Genomic DNA, 20,897 nt, shown 5'->3' on the forward strand with positions numbered 1-20,897 from the left:
AAACATGTTGAATGATAGAAGGCACTCAACATATGTTTGATGGGTGAATGAATATTGAGGGTCTACTTTGTCCCAGGTATGAACCAAGTGCTAGGGAATGCCAGACCTGTTTCATAGGCTTATGTGGTTTATAGTCTGAGTTAGATATACCCTTGTTCATTTTTTCTATCCTTTTTTTTCCATCTGTCTTACATTCTCTGAATTAGCCCTGGAATACCAGAAAAAAGTAGACATGGTTCCTGCCTTCCAGGAATTTCCAGTCTTTAGGGCAGAGTTTCTCAACCTTGGCACTATGGACATTTTGGACTGTATAATTCTTTGTCATGGGGGGCTGTCCTGTGCATCGTAGAATGTTTAGCAGTATCCCTGGTCTCTGCCCACTAGATGACAGTAGCACTCTCCCTGTCCCCAAGTCTTGACAAACAAAAATGTCTTCAGATGTTATCAAATGTCCCCCACTTAGGGAGGGTACAAAACTGCTCCTGATTGAGAATGACTGCTTTCTGGGTAGTAAAAACACAATTACAAAAACAAGGTGGATGTCACATGGAAACTTCACAGGGAAACTTCATAAAATAAGCTAGAACCTTATGAGGTTCCCTTGAGGGGCCCAGGTTCCCAGGAGGGGCCTTCAGACAGGGAAGGGTCCTTCTCCTGGGATCTCAACTCATGACCTCTACTCTGTTTCCTTCATTCCTGGGATCTCTCTCTTTCTTCCTGGCAAGTGCAAGAAGTTGATTTCTTACCCTATTTCAGCTAGCTTGTCCCTAGGACTAGTAAACCCCATCTTTTTACATAATCTTGAGAGACTTACGCTTTAGCCCCAAAGGGAAAATTCAAGGGTAGGGTCTATAGGTTTAGCACAATGCCAATTTGCTTTATGAAGAAAGGCAGTGTTCTCCTACAGAGTGTTATAACAATAAACTTGATTCTATTCTTAAGAAGATCCATTGTGGGCATGTTAATTTTTTTAAAATTTAATTTCTCAAAGCTACCCATATAAATTGGTAAAAATTTAAAGAGTACTAAAAAGCTTATAGCCAATATAGGAGTTCCCCATCATAACTCTTCCCATTCCCTGCAATCTTCTTTCCCAGGGACAATCGCTTCCCATTATTTTAGTTCTTTCTTCTGATGAGGTAGATGAGGATTTAGCATCCTTATACTGTCTGGCCCTTTGCTTCCCCTCCTCTAGCCTTCTAGTATGGTTTGCAATAATTTTTTTTAAGTCAGTATTTAGTATTTAAATTTTTATGTATCTGTAAATATTATTTGGTTTTGAGCTTCACAATATCTTTTCTTTCTGTTTCTCCTAAGGCTAATAGTTATTTTGTTTTCACTTGTTTAGTTTTTTCCATACTCATTGTTAATTCTTCCCATTTATCTTGAAGCCTCTCAGTACAATTTTCCTCCAAAATCAATGACATAAATTATATGATCGGATCCCTCAATTTTTTTTTTTCTTGAGGGATCGTTCCTGGAACACTGTTCTCTCTAACCGGGCTGATCGGATCCCTCATTTTTTTTTTTTTTCTTGAGAGATCGTTCCTGGAACACTGTTCTCTCTAACCGGGCTGGTTGCCCTCTGGTTCTGCTGCTTAGCTGTTATTCTGGAACTTTTCATTGCTTTCCTCCCAGGTTAGAGTTCCTGTCTCTTTCTTGATTTCCTCCCTTATTTTATCTGAGCACATCCTTCAGTATTTTCATCTAGTGAAAAAGATGGCATAATGATAGAGGGCACAGTGATGACAGCTGATTCTTAACTCATGTTGCTCCAATATGTACTTCCAAGGTGTCATCCCTTTTTCACTAGCACCTTGGAGACCCTTTTTGCTTCTCTCCTGAGTTGCATTTTTTATTTTCTGAACACTACATATTCCTCCTTCTAGATTTATTTCCTTATTTTTGGGGAGAGCATCCTCAACCAAAGAACGAAGCCTCATAGTGGGAAAGGGAAAAGTAAAATTTCTTTTAAATCTGGCACATCTGAAAATATTTTTACTATTCCTTTGCATTAGATTGATGGTTTGGTTGGATGTAACATTCTTTCAAATATTTGAAGATTTTTCTCCATTGTTTTCTTGCTTCCAATATTATAAATGACAAGTCTAAAGCCACTCTGATTCTGGATCCTCTTTTAGGACCTATTTTGGTTTTTCGCTTTGTAAATCTATAGTATCTTCTTTTTTCCCCCTAGTATTCTGAAACTTGTGTCTTGATTCGGGTTTGTTTTTATCCAAAGTTCTAGACACTTGGTGGACTCTTTCAATCTGGAAATTTGTGTCCTTTATTTTTGGTATATTTTCTCGAGTTATTTCTTGATCTCTCTTCTGGAACCCCTATTATTCATGTAGACCTCCTGACCTAGTCCTGAACTAGTTCTTATATTTTCTCACTTGTGTTCTATCTCTTTATCTTTGGCTCTTCTTTTTGGGAGATTCAAATCAACTTTAATTTCCAATCCTTCTATTTAGTTTATTATTTTTGATGTTATATTTTTAATTTCTAAGTGCTCTTTTAAAAAATTCTGTTTCTTCCTTGTTTATAGCACTCTATTCTTTTTTTATGGATCCAATATCTTCCTTTATCTCTCTAAGGCTATTAAAATAGTTTTTGGTAAATTTTTCTTCTTTTGCATAGTTTTCCTTTCCTCCAAGTTATTTGCTTGTTTCTCATTTGCTTGTTTTGTTCTCTCTTTCACATTAGAGACTATCCTCAAGCTATTTGGAAATCTTTGATGTCTGCTCATGAGTAAGAGTAAAGGACAGAAAAGATGCTTGGAAGATCTTAATGTGTGAATGAGGTTTATAGATTTTGAGCTTCACTATAGGTCGGTCTAGATAAACCATTTATTGGAGAATATCCAAAGTCAATCTATTGCATCTTTTCAATCTCCTACTAGGAAGGAAGAAGTTTGGCTGCTGGCTTTCTGAGAGCTGAGTGAAGAAGAGGGCTTTCTGTAATCTATAGTATATAAAAATCACATGATCTCTTGTTTTTGGTAAACACCAATGCTTTCATTGATATTTGATAAAACTGGGTCCGAAGACCCTCTGTTTTATCCTCTTCAGAGACAAAACCTCCACTCTTCCATATTTTAGGTCCTTCTTCCCCTCCCCTCCAGAGGTCCCTAAGTGTTTTGAGGCTCCTTGATTAAAAGAGTTGGTTCTCAGGTTTCTTTACTACAATTCAGATTTGGCCTTCTTGGGTCCACTAGGTTAGTTTCCATTTATCCACTGCTTCCCAGCTTCCAAAATTCGTATGCGAGGACTCCGTTTGTCACCCAAGGCAACTCTTTACCTATTGTGATTGGTTTCCATTTTTATTTTGGCCAAGGTTCTGCAAATGTAGAGGGTTTTCTTTGCAACAGAACTCCAATTGATGAGCCATTGTATTGATATCAGTTTTCATTAGACTCACATCAACACAGTAGCAGTTCTTTGTTGGGTTCTCTCACACACATGAGAGGTGAGGTGTTCCATGTTAATGCAGCTGAGGGTACTCTCAGGAGGAGGCCATGCTGAATAAGGAGGCCTGGGATGAATAAGTAAATAAAGATCACTGAGCAGACCCTGTCATAGGATCATCCAAATGTTCTCCATCCTGTCTGGGACTTTGACTTGGGCAGCCTCCACTGGAGAAAGAGGCTGAGGACATTTTCCCTGGCTCTGCTCCTGAGTTTGAGGGTGTGACTAGCAGACTCTTCCTGTGGTTTCCCAGGAGAGCATGCTTGTCCCTCCTCATGGGCCTAGGCCCTCCTAGGCTCTCCGTTGTCCATCAGGCTGTTTTCCTGGGGACTGAGCGGGAAAGTTTCTGGGGCTAAAGCAGTGTTTCTTAGCCTTTTTTTTCATTACTGCCTTTTTAGACAATTTTTTCTGATTGGCCATCTCGTGAAATTTTAATACCACATATATACTGTATAGCTGTTTATGTACTGTATTTATATCTGTGCTTTTTGTATATAGAGAATAAGATCCTTCTTGGAGGCAATGTTGCTCCCACTGAGAATCATGGGATAAAAGAGGCTGGACAGCCAGCCCTAGCTCCCACTTTGGCCTGCTGTCTGTGCCTCTGAGAGGCCCAGATGAGTGGGGTCTTCCTGTCTAGGGGGGGTGCCAGGCCTTCTGGGTGACCTTAGACAGAGCTTCCTGTCCCTCCACCCTTAGCTTTGTGCAGTCACTTTTCATGCTGGGGACCGTGGTGCTGTATTTCTGCCACCTCAAGGCGTACGTGGCCTCCATGGTGTTCTCTCTGGCCATGGGCTGGACCAACATGCTCTACTACACCCGTGGCTTCCAGCAGATGGGCATCTATGCTGTCATGATTGAGAAGGTGGGTGTCAGGGCCCAAGTGGATTCTCTATAGAGCCCATTTACCTTATGGATGTCTGAGACTCGGTCCCACAAACTCTATCCATCCTCTGTATTATCTGGGGAGGTGCTGCTAGTTTAGCTCAAGACCCATTTTCCCAGCTAATTCTCCAAGAATCAGGCAATCCGGCTGTGACTCAGGTTTGGGGGCTTCTCTAACACTTGACTCTGCCTCCACACCAGGTCCCCTCTCCCACCAAAATACAGGCCATGGAGGAGCTGTGAATGACTCTCTCATGAAACCAAACCTTTCTGCATGTTCTCCAATTCCACCTGGGCTCAAGATTAACCCCTAGGCTGACATAGTCCCAGTTCTTCCCTCAGCCCTACCTGGGCCTGGAGTTGGTTCTGATAAGCCTGCTTTCTCCTGCAGATGATCCTGAGAGACCTGTGTCGCTTCATGTTTGTTTACCTTGTTTTCTTGTTCGGGTTTTCCACAGGTAATGAGCTGGGTCAGGGCTGGTGGGAGGAAGGGCTCCTGCTCACCTCAGCTTCCTGAGGACTCTGCAGGGACTGGGTGGGGAGGGGCCCAGTTGGGTGTGTGTCTGCGGATGCCAGAGTGGATGGACAAAGAACACACCAAAATGAGCAGGAGAACCTGGAAATGTTTTTCATAAAGCATTTCTAGTAATTTTTGGGGTAAGAAGTGCTGCTTGCCTATAAGATAGCTGCATTCTGGCTAAGGTTTTTTTTTTTTTTAACTTTTAATTTTGACATTATTTTAGATTTACAAAAAAGTTGCAAGAATATTACAGATAACTCTCTATACACTTTCCCTAGATTCCCCAAATTTTACCACATCTTTAAATCACTTTTTTCCCCTGCTACACACCAAACACATATACATAGACACACGCACACACACTACACACACTTAAAAAACCTGAGAATAAGTTTATGATTAGACATGATCAGCCCTTTACCACTAAATCCTTCAGTATGTATTTCCTAAAAATATGGGCATTCTCTTACATAAACACAATATAATGAACAAAATCAGGAAATTAACCTCAATACAGTACTATTAGCTAATCTATACCAACCTTATTCACATTTCACCAATTGCCCTAATAATGTCTTTTATAGAAATGAAAATCTCAAATCTTGCATTACATTCAATTGTCATACCTTTCTATTCTCCTTCAATCTGGAGCAGTTCCTCAATCTTTCATTGTCTTTTGTGACCTTAGCATTTTTAATGAGTAAATGCCAGTTTTCACATTATCTCTCAATTTTGGTCAATTCCCTCATAATTTGATTCAGGTATGCTGTTTTGGTCAGAATATCAAAGGAGCAATGTATATCTTCCTCAATGAATTGTATCAGGAGTCTCACACTGCCTGTTTGTCCATTTCTGGTGATAACTTTGATTATTTGGTTTTGGTGCATCTGCCAGATTTTTCCACTGCCAAGTTATTACCTTTCATTTTGTGATTGATAAGTAATTTGTGAGGAGATGCTTTGAGCTATGTAAACATCCTGTTTTGCATCAGACTTTTATCCAATCTTTTTGGCATCCATCGATTGATTTATTTGCACCTGAATTACTTAATCCCAATGGTTGTCAAATGCTGATATTCTAACTCCATCATTCCTTCTGCATTTATTTGCTGGTATTCTATTGTAAAGAAGAGCTTTCCATTCTTACATTTATTTATTTACATAAGTATAGCTTCATAGATTCTTTTTTGTTTTTGTTTTTGTGGATTTCACTTTGTTACTTGGGTTATAACTCCTTACTATCATCATCTATTTTGATGCTCAAATTCAGGGGTCCCCAACCTCCAGACTGTGGACTGGTACCAGTCCATGGCCCATTAGGAATCGGGCCACACAGCAGGAGGTGAGTGGCAGGCCAGCAAGCAAAGCTTCATCTGTCTTTGCAGCCGCTCCCTAGTGCATCACCTAGCATCACCACCTCGGCTCTACTTCAGATTATCAGGCATTAGATTCTCATAGGAGCACTGGTCCCTGGTGCCAAAAAGGTTGGGACTGCTATTCAAATTGTCAGAGAAATCATCACTGGTAGCCTCTTCCAGCTATCTCCTGTGCTCTTTTGACGTATTGATATAATTTTTTTGAGCATCTGGGTCTTCTTTGATCCTCATCTGAGTCTTGCAGTTACATAGTTCACATGGCCCTCCCCTGTCCCCACCCTATAGCCTGTTTCAATTTCTCTGTCTGGGAGTTATGGGCAGCTTTGACTAGGAACTTGGAGTGTCAGGAATCACCATGGGCTCTGGCCTCTTGTCTGAAGGCATGGCTTAGTAGCCATAGGAAGGGATTAGGCCAAGTGGGTTAGTGGATACACTGGATATGGAGCACAACTGCTACAGAAGCTCTCAGGCTCCAGACTACATTTCCCACAGAAGAATGCAGAATGCAGCAAGAGGCCAATCTGCTCTGAGATGCTTAGCCCCCATGGTTCTGGAATGGGCTGGCCCTGGGCCACCCTCTAAGAGGCACAGGCAAACAGAGTGTGTGACTGAGAAAGTGAATGAGGATCCAGGGCTGACTTGTAAGATTAGGCGGGTTGTATATTGCACAAAAGCTGGCTGTGTTTACATGGTACATATAGATTTGTATATATTTTTTTTAACTTTTTTTCCTAGCAGATGACGACAAAGTTCTTATTGTAACAAAATAGTATATTATGACAAATTTCTGGTAGTTTTGAAGAAAGGAGTGCTTTTAAAAAAAAATTCACAAAAATATGCTACATAGCCAAGCAGTGTTTCTGCTGCAGACCCATCCTGGGGTATGTCAGGGGACCTAGGGTCTTGGCTTCCATCCAACCACACCCTTCCCTCCCTATGCTCTACAGCGGTGGTGACACTGATTGAGGATGGAAAGAATGACTCCATGTCGGTTGAGCCCTCATTGCACAGGTGGCGGGGGCCTAGTTGCCGGCCACCTGACAACTCCTACAATAGCCTGTACTCCACATGTCTGGAACTGTTCAAGTTCACCATCGGTATGGGTGACCTGGAGTTCACCGAGAACTATGACTTCAAGGCTGTCTTCATCATCTTGTTGCTGGCCTATGTGATTCTCACCTATATTCTCCTGCTCAACATGCTCATTGCCCTCATGGGTGAGACTGTCAACAAGATCGCTCAGGAGAGCAAGAACATCTGGAAGTTGCAGGTGTGTGGTTTGGTGGGGTGTGTGCAGCAGGAGGGTGTCGGCTGCTTTGTCTGCTGCTTAACAGCTGGGTGCATGGGCCCCTCCAGGGTTTGAGAAGGTGGCCAAAAGGCCAGCCAGGCCTGGAGGATCAAGCAGCAGCATCTCCCTCAGTCAACTCCCTTCTGGCTCCTCCCCACAAGATTTCCCTGCCCAATGTCATCAGCTTGTTATCAGTACAACACATAGACATGGTGTTTACTGTGGGCTGGGCAGCCCGCAAAGGGAGGAGATGGAGGGCTCAGTACCATCCATGTGGTGCCCGTCTCAGAAGAACTTGATCTAGGGTGGGCCCTAGAGACAGAACTCAGGGGTGCAGTTAATATGAGGCAGGTCCTGACAGCTGCATTTTTGAGCCACTCTGTCCACCTCTGCCTTCTCAATGAATAATAAAAGTATTGTGCTTATTAAGTAGCACCGACTCTATGCCAGGTACTGTTCTAAGTGTCTTACTTACATACTCTCATTTAATCCTCACAATAATACTATGAGGCAGATATTATCAGTCTCCCTATTTTGGGATGAAGGCACTGAGGCAGAGAAGATAGGTATCTGTGTCAAAAGCGACTAATAAGTAGCCCAGCCAGGAGTCAGCCCAGGCAGTCTCATGCCCACTGTCCTGCTCTTAACCTCTACACTGTGTTGCCTCTTCATGAACTCCTCATGGAAGGGTCTGGGGCTGATATGTTCCACATCGCTCATAGGAGCTGCCACTCACCAGCAGTGCCTAGGCAGATGTGGGGCTAGGTGGGCTGAGCTTCCATGGAGGATGCGCCCACCAGGCTGCAGAAACAAGCCTGGTGTAGAGGGCACTGCAGGTCCTACTAGGAGGGGCTGGGCCTGGGAGAGACCCTGGAGAGGCTGATCTTGGTAGCCAGCACTAGCACCCAGGGGCAGTGCCTGGATGAGCCCTCTGCCCCCCCACCCTATGTATCTTCCCACAGAGAGCCATCACCATCCTGGACACGGAGAAGAGCTTCCTTAAGTGTATGAGGAAGGCCTTCCGCTCAGGCAAACTATTGCAGGTGGGGTACACACCTGATGGCAAAGATGACTACAGATGGTGTTTCAGGTAATGCTCAAGCAGGAATCAAAGCCTGAGGAACTTAGGAGCTCAGCTGTGAATATTAGGGACTCACCCAGAACCAGTTGCTGGTACAGAGGCCTGCCTTAGGGCTTACCTGTGGGGACTCACCTAGAGCCAGCTATAGGTACAGGGGCTATTCTAGGGCTTAGTGGGAGCATGGGAGACTCACCCAGAGCCAGTTGTGGATACAGAAGCCTGCCTCAGGGCCTCTTGGGGCCAGTCATGATATAGAGGACTCTCTCAAGGCCAGCTGTAGGTACAGCAGCTGCCTCAGTGTTCACTTGTGGGCATAGCAGACCCACCTTATATCTCAGGTGGTGGGACCCAGACATTACATACTTGAAAATGAGATGTCCAGAAGGGGTCACCTGGTGATCAGGGTCAGAACCAGGAATCCAATATTAAAGTCCCTGGGCCCCATGGTGTGATCAGAGAAGACATCTTTGGAGGTGGTATCCAAAAGGCAGGCCCCTCTTGGCTCTCCCCCATCAGCTATGTCTCCCCATCCTGGTCTGTGGGCTCCTTGGGATTGGCCTGTGAGGCCAAGCCCTTGACCTGGGAAGCTAGGCATGACTCTTAGGTCACCAGCTCTCTGCTTCCGCATCTCCTCACTCCACAGGGTGGATGAAGTGAACTGGACCACTTGGAACACCAATGTGGGCATCATCAATGAAGACCCAGGCAACTGTGAAGGCATCAAGCGCACCCTGAGCTTCTCTCTACGGTCAGGCCGAGGTGAAGTGTGAGGGGAAGGGTGCCATGGCATGCTGGACAGATAAAGCCTTGCAATCCCCCACTCCTTGCAGACCTTCCTCACCCTACAACCTGGGTGCTGCAATAGTCCTAAGTGTCAACCACCTGCATACACTCAGTCATGGGCACTCTTGTGTGCTCTTACGCATGCCTGCACAGCTGACTGCTCTGTGTGCCCATGCATGCTGGCTCTGCCAGCAACCCTGGCCCAGGCACCTGTCCTCATTACCCAGAGGAAGCAGCTCAGCCCACATCCATCCACCTGGATGGCCAGCCTTGTTGTGGGCTGTCCTGTCTCCTCTGCCCTGTTCCTTACACCCAGAGTCTATGCTCAGCCCTGAAAGGTTTAGAGACACAAACAGGGACATGTGAACACTCACCTTGTGAGCAGGTAGGCAGAGGAGGGAGGAATGGGACAGTAAAGGGTACACCTTGAGTGGAAAAGTCCTGCGGAAAATCACTACCAGAAAAAAAGTCCTTTACCAGTTAATGACAAATATTTAACAGTAGACATTGAATTAAAGGTTTAATTGAAGATATTTACTTAAAAATTAAGCCAATCTAGCTTATACTGAACACATTTTGAATTACTAATTCTTTTAGTTACTAATTCGTTTTAGTTTTTAAAAATTTGTGGTAAAATATATATGACATAAAATTTGCCATTTTAACTATTTTTTAAAGTGTACAATTAGGTGTTATATTAATTATATCCACAATGTTGTGCAACCATCACCACTATCTATTTCTAAAACTTTTTTATTATTTCAAACAGAAAAACTCTGTATCCATTAAACAATTACTCCCTATTTACATGCCCTGCCTCCCACCCTTGGTAACTTCTCTTCTACTTTCTATCTCTATGAATTTGCCAATTCTAGGTACTTCATATAAATGATATCATACGATATTTATCCTTTTGTGTCTGGCTGAGTAATACTCCATCATATGTGTATATACAGTATATCATATTTTATTTATCTATTTATCTATTGATTGATATTAGGTTGTTTACACCTGTTGGGGAGTTTGAGATTCTTGGATCTGTACATCAGTATGTTTCATCAGAGTTGGGAAACTATATATATTTTGCTTTAGCCTCCCATCTTCTAATATACAATTACATGTATATTAGATTATTTGATATTGTCCCATAAGTTTTTGAGGCTTTGTTTGTTTTTCTTCTTTTTTTTTCTGTTTCTCAAATTTGATAATTTCTATTGATCTGTCTTCAAGTTCACTGACCCTTTCCTCAGGCATCTCCAAACTGATATTAAGCCCATCCAGTGAATATTACATTTCAAGTATTGTGCTATTCAGTTTTAAAATTTGTATTTGGTTCTTTTTATAGTTGCCATTTCTCTCCTGAGATTTTTTAGCTGTTCCCTCATTAAGACTATAAATATATATTCTTTGAAAATATTTATAACAGCAGCTTTAAATTTTTTGTCTGCCGAATCTGCTAAATACAGCATTTGGGCCATCTTGGGGTCAGTTTTTATTGACCTTTTTCCCTCCTGACTATGAGTCACATTTTCCTGTTTCTTTGCATATCTAATAACTTTTAATTGTATGCTGGGCATTGTGGATAATATGTTGTAGAGACTCTGGATTGAATTTTTGTTCTAGTTGGCAGTTCAGTTACTGACGAATCACCTTGAACTTGTGTAGGTTTAGTTTTAACCTTAATTATGGTAGATCTGTAGACACTACAAGATATTTGTCAATCTCATCAAACTTGTGGGATTCAGCCTCTAAACTTTCCACTGAAGAGCTTGTCAGGGCTTGTTTTCAGGCTTTGTTGAGTGGGTCTTAAGTTAAACCTTACCCTAGGGCATGCAAAGTAAGTAGGGCATTTTTAGTATTTTGTCTAGATCCTCAGAGTAGAAAAATGATGTTAAGGCGGTCTCTCCACTCTGGCTGGGCTGGATCACCAAGATCTCTTAGTACTGCTCGGTTTTTAGCATCTCTGTCCTACTTTCAACCCCATAGCGGCCACTCTCTCTGGTAAGCCTCATACATTCTCACCCTGTGCAATCATAGCCTAGCTCTCAGCCAAAGACTTGGGAGAACCCCACACCAAAGACTTCTGGACTTCCACCCCCTAGCTTCCTTCTTCCTGTTCTCCCATGCTCTGTCCCACAGGCTCTAGTTGATTCAGCTACCCAAACCTCTGATCTCTTCTTCCTTAGCTCAGAAGCACTTCCGTGCTCTGCTTAGATTTTATAGCTCACTTCCCTGTAGTCAGAGAACTTGCCTCTAATCCAAACATCAGGGTGATCAAGGGTCTCACCTTGTGAATTTCACTTCTCTCAGGTATTGTAGTTTTTCACTGCCTGTGTCATCTTATGCCTGAAAACATATGGCATATATTTGCTGCATATATTTTATCAAGAGGCTTTCTTTTGGAAAACTACTCAAGGGCTTCATCAGTTTTCCCAAGGGCCTCCTGCAATCCTATAATTTCCCCCACGATTCTCAGTGGAGGACTCCCTGTATCATTTCATACTTACTTCTTATCGATGATCTCTTCTTCAATTGTTAACTGGTCTACTTTGTTACAGTCTTTTAAAGATGGTTTGGCATGTGATTTGAGCAGTTTTCTAACATTATTCTTATTGATTTCATGAAATCTCACATATTTTACAAGATTTGCTGTTTCAACTTGCAGTTGATTTACATTATGTTTGCATGACATAGTTGGATGTTTATAACATTGCACATTCACTGTGATATTAACAAAGACATCAACCTGATGGCAGTGATGTATGCATTCATGTTTATTGGGGTGGGGATGGGGAAGGGTTAGAGGCTCCCTGATTTCATACTTATACTTACTCAGCAAATATTTCCTGAGGATTTTTTTTTCCTATACAATTTTATAACAGTGTAAACTTCAGTATGAATAGTCAGATAATTCAGATAACAAACACTTCTCCCTATCTACATGGTACATGCGATTGGGAAGAAGTAGGGGAATGCATGAAGGGCTCAGGGAGAAGTGGTTAGTAGATGACCTAGAGAGAGCACATGAGGGGCTTTGAGGGGGTCTCAGCCTCAAGACTATGGGAAGTACGCACTGGGAACTCCATATCTACTTTGAGGACCCTGGAGCTGGAGCTGGGCCAAGCAGTACCTGAGGCTGGATGTCTCCACCTCCCAGCCAGCCAGAAGATGGTGTCTCAGTGAGCACCTGGCTTGTCTCTCCATGGCTTCCTCTTGTTTCTACGCCTGGGCTTCGTAAGGGATCCTCCATCAGCCACTGGTGCTTGGCGTCAGACTCAAGTTGGGGATTAGGCCATTGCAAACACTAGGATTTGGACAATTCATCTGGAGTGGTCACAGTGGGCCCAGCCTCTGGCATTCTTGGTGCCTTTGAGATCTGACTAGTGTTGGAGATCAGCAGTAGGGCCTGAATCGTGGCCTGAGTGTGGAGGTGTGGCCAACCAGAGGGCTTGGCTGACCATACACAGCTTTCCCGCCTGCCTGTCATTTCTCTAAGGTAGCCAAGGGCTGTAGGTGGCTGTGAGGGTGACAACTGGGCCCTCCTCAGTAGCTTCCTAGAATTACGGGCCACATGTGACATCCCCATTTGAGGCTCAGTGTCACCGTGATTCCCTTGGCGTTGTTCCCAGGACCCCATTGTTCATCAGGACCCCAAATCCTGATTCTTTGGCTGGTCTTCATTCACCCTACACCTGACCTGGTGTGGAGCCATTCACAGGGTAAGCCCTAGCATTGCTCTGTGTAGACCAGGGAGGAAATGGAAAGAAGAAAGGCAAACAATGGGCCCTCATGAGGCCACAAACAGGTCAGGGTGGGGTGGAGGAAGAGAATTTAAGGAGCTGCCGGAGTGGACATGGCTCCTTGAACAGCTGAAAGAAGAGGCATTGATCTGGGTGCCTCAACATGCCTGGGCCTCCTTTTATCTGGAGTTTGGTAAGGCCAACAAATGAATGTTTGTTATTGTTTTGCTGCAGCCAAGGCAGTAATGATGTTTTACCCTTCAGTTTCAGCGAGAAACTGGAAGAACTTTGCCCTGGTTCCCCTCTTAAGAGATGCAAGTATGCGAGAAAGGCAGCCAGCCCAGCCTGAGGAAGTTCACCTGAAGCACTTTGCAGGGTCCCTCAAGCCAGAAGATGCTGAGGTCTTCAAGGATCCTGCTGCTTTAGGGGAGAAGTGAGGAACCCCCAAAGGGAGCTTTCAACACTGTGGGATTTAGGATAACACACCATTACTGGAGTCTGTGTAGGGAGCACCCACGCTCTCTTAGCAGCCTGTCCTGCTTCGCGCCTGCCCAGGTGCCTTCCTAGACTGCACTGGACGAGCTGTGGGAAGCACTGATGGATGCATGGGAAGAGATAGTCATCCAACCCTCCTATCCCCAGGTGGATCTGCTAACAGGAAAGGATCTTGCTTTCAAGGTTTTTCTGACTTTATTAAACGTCGTGAATGTTAAATCTCTACTTGGCCATATGTGGTGCCCCTGTCTTCTTCCATTTTATATTACTTGAAGTAAAAGTACATGAAGCCCAGGAAAACGCTATTTAGAACAAAACTCTTCCTTGATATAAAATGCTGAAAGCCTTTTCTGCATTGTGCTTGCTGCCTCTCCTGACCAGAGCAGTCTGGGGGTGATGTTTACTCTTCAGAGAAGGTAGGGAAGCTGATTCCATTCCCAGCTCTGCCAGAATCATTTTTTTTCAGTGTGGCTTTATCCTTCCATGAGACATCACAGTTCCAAAATTATCAGCTCTATTGCTATTCAAATGAAAGTCCAGACCAATGTCCCAAAGCCATGTGGCAAGAATTTTTTTAATAATTTTCCATTTGTAATGAGCATAGTCCTGCCCCACTATAGTAGTACATACTTCTACCTTTATCCATCCTGTCATCCATCAAATAAATAAACATATATATATGTATATCATATCAAGTGTGAACTTAGTGCTGGCATAGCTAATTGGCTCTGTGCAGTCTGTGTGTGCAAATGTGTGTGTGTTTGTGTGTGCATGCACATGCATGCACATGCATATGTGTGTGTTCTTTGCATGTGTGCACGTGTGTGTATGGACTACCCCATGCGACCAGGAGCCTCGGTCACCCTTTAATTGTTATCCATGGGTGAAGGCACTCCTTCATGCATACACCTACCATACACAGCAAACTATGGGCCATGGGCCAAATCTGGCCTGCCACCTGTTTTCGTCAACAAACTTTTATTGGAACACAGCATGGCCATTCATTTCCATACTGTCTATGATTGCTTTTATGCTACAATGCAGAACCGAGTAATTGTAGCAGAGAATGAATAGCCTGCAAAGCCTAAAATATTTACTATCTGGCTCTTTGCGTAAAAGTTTTCTGACTCCAGCTTCATGGATGAGAATTCAAAAAACAATGATCCAGAGGAGCTGTCCCAGGCATCAGTGGTGGTGTGTTAATCTCTGTGGAGTGTGGAATGAGCTGCCGAGTTATGGAATTGTTGGATGTTAGTTCATGGAAACACGGATGACATTAGCTGAGGCTGGGGCTTCAGCTCTACCACCAGAAGAGGGACCCCCTCCTCCATGTTCCCCAGTGTCATATCTGCCTCACATATGAAGCCTGACAGAGGAGCACAGGAGTTTGTTGACAAGGTGTGAAGTGAGCTGTGGCCAGACCACAGCAAATGAGCATAGAGGAGGAATACTGATGGCCAGAATGTATTGAACGTTTATACGAGGTATTTGATGTGCTTTATCTTTCAAGCCTTTTAGCAGCCAATGGAAAGCTATCATTAGCTCCATTTTATAGATGAGAAAAATGTGGCTGGGACAATTAGTAAGGTTACATAGCCAGTAAACAGCATTGCTGGCATCTGAATCTAGGCAGTCTGACTCCAAAGCTCAGAACTGAAGTGTAGGCCCGGCCTTCCTGGCAGAGCATGGGCTGGGTGTGCCAGCCTATCCCAGGGTCAAAAGGGAGATGTGAGAGCTTCTTGCTTCCTTTTGTGGGCCTGGAACCTCTTGCTTAACCTATATGTAGGCCTTCCTCAGAAAGTGTCGTGTAGATATGGGATATCTGTAAGTTTCTGCAAATTAGATCAACTTGCCATCTGACTCAGAGCTGGAAGGAATCTTGTGGGTATATTTTTGTAAGATGAATGATCACAACGTTTTGTGTGAAACTAGGTGGTTTAAGGAGAACATACCTGCAACTAGTCAGGTTCTTTTTTGTTGTTTTTTTTTCTGTCACTGTTTCTTTATCTTTCTCTGTCTCCATGTGCTCCACTCCATCGCCTGGAGGCAAGATGAGCCACAACCCAGAATCTATGATAGGTAGGTTTCCCCATTCTATCCCAGACTCATCTTGCCCACGGGAACAGGTGTGCAATTCCTGAACATGCAATTTCTGAGTGACGTGGAGACAGGTAGCTCCATCTCAGCCTTGCTCCACCCCCTTCACTGTTGTAGCCTGAGCCAGAGGGAGGGCACAGAGTCTTCCCTGATACAGGTGGCCAGTGCAGTTTCTGGGAGAAGGAATTAGTGTAACAAACACAATAATAGCTAATAGCTGTCACCATTTATTGAGTTTTTTTCTGCCCTCTGGGACTTGTTCTAGCCCTTTCTGTGAGTTCTCCCATTCGGTTCCCACGGTAGCTTGGTAACTTGACAAGGTGAGTTTATTATGCACGTTTTACAAATGAGGAAACTGATGCTCTGGAGAATGACTTGCTCAGGGCCATACAGCCAGAAATGGGTGAGGCTGTCTGACACCAAGGTCCATAATTTCTGGTGGGAGCATTGAATGGGGATTTCTTCTGTCTCTGAGGGCTTTGAAGGATGGATACCTGATCCCAGACTTTGAAGGATGGATACCAAGTCCTGGGGCTGGACGCCTTTGGGTCACCCAGGCCAGCCTTTGGCAGTGGCTTTGCCTCCTGGGGTCAGGACAGAATACCTGATGGTTCACTAAGCCTTCCCACCAGCCGGATCTCTTTGACTCCTCACAGCATCCTTGGGAGGTAGGCATTATAATTTCCATTTCTCAGTTGGAGAAACTGAGGCCTATATATATATAATGGGTAGCATCTAATCCAAGAGAGGGAAGAGTTGGGATCAGAACTTCGGCCTTGGCACCTGCTGCCTCCCCGCCTTCTCCTGGGTCAGGGCGAGGCTGCTTTATGGGCATGGAGTGACTCAGGCAGGGCACGTGGGCGGGTGCACGCTGAAGCTGTGGCTGGTGGGTGTGGCCTGCCTGGTGCCGAGGGCAGGTGGCCCAGCCAGTTCTGCCTCAGAAGCCTCATTCCAGCCATCCCTTTACCTGCGATGAGAGCCTCTTGCCACTTCAGCCACAGTCCCTCTGGGGGGCCTGGGGCCCAGAACATGCAGTGATCCCAGAGCAAGGACAGCCACTACCACTCAGACCTTACCAGGTGAGTTACCACATAGGCAGCTAGTGCCTTTCAAGGCCCTGGGTGAGCCTAGCAAGAGGATCTAAGGGGTCTTCAGGACCATGTCTGCCCTGTGTTGATAGGTCTTGAGGGGAAAGTTGGGAGGGAGCACGGGCCTCGAGCAGGGGAAACAAAGCTAAACTTGAGCTCTTGGCCACAGGTAGTGTGAGAGAGCATAGGTTCTGATGGGCCCAGGAACCTTTCCCTGAGATCTGGGATCTGGGAGAGGCAGAACTCTCACAGCTGTCCAGGGCCAGAGGTAAGACTCCTGTCTTCCTCAGCAGGTCCCAGGGATGTGGCTCTCTGGGGCAGGAGTGTGATAGGACTTCAGGATGGGGTGAGGTGGCCCCAGAGATTGAGAGAGACAGAGCCCAGACATCCCACAGGTTCTGCGCCAGCAGGCATGTGGTCTCCCTGTGGCTGTGGGCCTAGTCCATCTCCCAAGAAAGGCCATTCCAGTCAGTGTTAGGGCTTGGGAGACACAACCTCCCACTTTCCAGGTGAGGAAGCCTGATCTAGAGAAAGGCATGCTGGGACAGCGAGGGAGAACACAGGTGAGAATGCAGGGATTACAGGGTGACTCAGGGAGCTAGCTAATTACAGCTGCCACAGCCTCAGTCTAGAGTTTTCCTCCCCCTCCCCTGACCCAGCTGCCCAGGACTGCCCCACACTAATGGGCCCAGGGCAGAGTGGATGGAATAGCCAGTTTTCAGGCATGAAAGATGTAGGGTCGTTGGGGAGTACTCAGCCCATTTCATGGAATGAAAAACAGAGGCCTGGGGAGGAGTGAGAGACATCCCTTTCATCCCTCTCCTTCACTCTTGGCCTTTACTTCTGTGCCTCTGGCTGCTTATGATTTTCTCTCAATGGGCTGCTCCACTGTCTGGCTTTGAGGCCCCTCCTCAGGGCCCTTCCTCAAGGTTCATGTACCCTGGGGCCAAAGGCCTTCCAAGAATGACTCCTCTCCCAAGGCAACTCACTTTTAGTGTGTGTGGGGGGCGGGGAGGAGGGTGGTAGTGGAGGCTGTCTCATTTCCAATCCTCACTCCAGTCTGATGACAACTTGTTCCAGATACTCCTCCAGGAAGCTATCCTATTTGGGGCAGGATCACCAGTGGCCTCAGCTTCATCCCACCCAGCTGGGCTCTTCTTACAGAACTCCCCCAACCCCTGCAACCTCCATGACTCTGAGGGAGCTCTCTGAGGGCCACTCAAGCTAAGAATGGCTCCCATTAACTGCGGAGTCACCTCCTGTCCATACAGTCTTTTCCCTTGGCCATCTCACTCTGTATTACAGGCCAGCCCACCGGTCCACATCTTGATGGCCTTTCCAGCAGTCAGTCTCCTCCTGGCCCCCGGCCTCTGGTCTCCCTGGTCCCTCACACAGCCATTTCTCTCTAAGGTGGCCGTCTCTGTGTAACTCAAAGCCCTCCCATGTCCTCCACTGCCCTGGGGATCTGCCACAGCTCCTGACTGCTGTTCCAGGCCCTCCCAACCTGCTCCTGAGCCTCTTGCTGCCAGGGCTCCCCATGAATAACCCAGGCTTTCCACCCACACCAGCTCCTTGCCACTTGCTGAACTTTCTTGACCCTTGTGTTTGCTCAGGCTGTCCCCTCTGCCTGGATTGCCCTTCCTCCACATAGTCCCCTGGGAAGGTGTATCAATCTCTCTTTCTGGCATCACCTGCTTAATACAGGAGTCAGTCATACTGAGTATCAATAAAGCAGGTTAGACCTAGAGGCTGTGTCTTCTGCCTCTGGGGGAGGGGGCTCAGCTTCTCCTTCTAGGTGAACAGACAGACATGAGTCTGGTTACACTTAGCTTTGTGTGGGTAAGAAAGAGAGAGAAATGATCAGTGTGTTAGCTGCAGGACCACCAGGATTCTGAGAAATCCAAAAACCCAAGTTTGTGTGTGTGCGTGTGCGTGTGCGTGTGTGTGTGTGTGTGTGTGTGTGTGTGTGCGCGTGTGTTCCAATACAACTTTATTTAGAAAAATGGATAGCCAGTCCTATTATGTTGAGGAGCACTCCAAACACAAAATCTGAGAGAAACATTGAGGAAGCAAAGCTTATTCTCAGGAGTTCACCTGGAGATTAGTGGGGCTGGAGATGATGTTTTGAGGAAGGTGAAAGGCAAAGTGATCTACCTGGAAGTTCTCCTGGTTCTCCTACGACCCACAGGAACAGGAGTGCTGGAGTAGGAAGCAGGGGAAGCTGTAGAGACATTCTGCCTGTCCCTGAGAATTATTGGTAGCCTGAGAAAGTAGAGAGTGAGCTCTCCATCCTAGGAAGTCAGAAGCCTCCTAAAGTTCCTCCATGTCCCCTCAACATGAACATCTGTGCTATGATTGTTTTCTAGCCATGAATGCTCACCCCAAGGAGATGATGCCCCTCATGGGCAGAAAAGCCACCATTCCCAGTGGGAACCCTGCCATCCTTCAGGAGAAGAGGCCAGCAGAGATCACCCCCACTAAGAAGAGGTAGGACTGGCAGGCTCAGGCCTGAGTGCTATACTGTGAAGGTGGCCTCTCGGGCCGACCCTCAGAGAGACTTTTCCTGGGTGGACCTGAGTGTCTCAGTTTCATGTATGGAGGCCTTGTGCCCAGCTATGTATAACTGGGCATGGGGTGGGGAAAAAACATTGTAAACTCAGGGGGCTGAGCTAGGGAGGTCAGTATAACTAGAATAATCAGGGAAGCCTCCCTGGAATGGTCAGGGGGCCCTGAGGTGGGAACACTCAGGAAAACTCCTGGGGGAGGCAAGGGATTACTAGAGCCATCCTTGAGACAGGGAGCAAAAGGGGGGTGGAAATTCCAGGTGGGCCGGACCCCCTACTGGGTACTTTTCACACACATTCACTATGTGCCCAGCCAGGTTATTCACACTCTCTAACCCCACCTGTGTAACAGGGACACCAGCAAAGGCGCCAACTCATAAGATGATGGTTGATTGGGATCATGCCATCAAAGTGCTCAGAACTGGCCAAAAGTCAGTGCTTAGCCCATGGCATTGATAGCGTTTTTGTATCTTGAGCTTCATCTTCATCATCGTCATAATTATCATCACTCCACAGGGCACCTGGGGACTGTGCAGGGCTGGGATGGTTATGACCATTTCTCAGTTGGGGACAAGGAGGAGGCAGGAGCAGGGAGAGTATTTCCCTAGGGTCACACCTGGCCTCTGAGCTGCCTCCACAGCAGTCTCTCAAACCCCTCAGCCTCTTCAGCGCCTCTCAAGCTGGAATGCTCCTCCTTCATCCCAGTTGTGCTTCCCTTGGCCCTGGGGCAGGCCTCCTGGTCTAGGTTGGCCTGTTTGCCTGGCCTCCTCTGTTCCTATCTGAGGCCCACTCTTGGGCCAGAGGTAAGCTTGGTGCTTTCTCTTCGGTTGGTTTGAGTAATAATCACCAAGGTCTTTTGTGCACCAGGCCTGAGCCTGGGCCCCAGCTGGGGAGACCGGGACACACACAGAGAGAATGCCTGCCCCTGCTTGTAGTCTGGTTGGTGAGAGAGGCACCAAGGAGAATGTGGGAAGTGCCCTGGAGAGAGGGTGAACTAGACAGGGCAGGGCCTGAGGTCATTCTGATTCTGTGGGCAGTCTCAGGGCAATTCCTGGAGGAAGTAGTGGTAGAGCAGATGATGGCAGGTGGAGAAGAAGAGAAAGAGCATCCAAGCAGAGGCTTGGGGCAGGGATCAGTGAGGAGTCCCATGTGGCTGAAGTGCTGGGTGGGTGAGGGAGTTTGGGGAGATGAGTTCCACTGTGGCTGGGTACTGGCAATAGGTTAAAGAGATTGAACAAAACTGAGGGCAGTGGGGAATCACAGAGGGGTTTATGTGAAAGGGAGGGCATGGTGAGATTTGCATTTTGAAAAGGATACTCTGAGTAATCTCTGTGGGTGATGGATTGGAAGGGAAGCTGTTGGGAAGCCTAGGTGGTGAGGTCTGAGTCTGCATGGTCAGGGATGGAGAAGAGGAGACCAGTGAGAGAGGTATTAGAATCATGGGGTCCACAGGAACAACTATGATGTGGGGAGAAGGAGGAACAAAAGACATTCCCTTTTGCTGGTGGGGAGAC

At 46.0% G+C, this 20,897-nt stretch overlaps 2 protein-coding genes across 4 annotated transcripts in view; both read left to right on the plus strand.

The window, feature by feature from the left end:
• TRPV1 (transient receptor potential cation channel subfamily V member 1) overlaps positions 1–13,693 on the plus strand; it is a 22,385-nt gene extending 8,692 nt beyond the window's left edge. Inside the window, exons 10-15 of one of the 2 annotated variants that reach the window (XM_011359815.1) lie at positions 4,167–4,332; positions 4,744–4,810; positions 7,195–7,517; positions 8,498–8,625; positions 9,260–9,375; positions 13,404–13,693. In XM_011359815.1, the coding sequence (XP_011358117.1) occupies positions 4,167–4,332; positions 4,744–4,810; positions 7,195–7,517; positions 8,498–8,625; positions 9,260–9,375; positions 13,404–13,576 (973 nt within the window). In that variant the 3' untranslated portion in view covers positions 13,577–13,693. The remainder of the gene's footprint in view (positions 1–4,166; positions 4,333–4,743; positions 4,811–7,194; positions 7,518–8,497; positions 8,626–9,259; positions 9,376–13,403) is intronic. The other variant, XM_011359816.1, reaches the window with a different exon arrangement.
• Positions 13,694–19,187: 5,494 nt separating this feature from the next.
• TRPV3 (transient receptor potential cation channel subfamily V member 3) overlaps positions 19,188–20,897 on the plus strand; it is a 27,794-nt gene continuing 26,084 nt past the window's right edge. For both annotated transcript variants that reach the window (XM_011359817.1, XM_011359818.1), the window contains exon 1: positions 19,188–19,306. In XM_011359817.1, the coding sequence (XP_011358119.1) occupies positions 19,188–19,306 (119 nt within the window). The remainder of the gene's footprint in view (positions 19,307–20,897) is intronic.

This window comes from Pteropus vampyrus, unplaced genomic scaffold, assembly GCF_000151845.1.
Source record: "Pteropus vampyrus isolate Shadow unplaced genomic scaffold, Pvam_2.0 Scaffold50, whole genome shotgun sequence".
In the NCBI taxonomy this organism is placed as follows: Eukaryota; Metazoa; Chordata; class Mammalia; order Chiroptera; family Pteropodidae; genus Pteropus; species Pteropus vampyrus.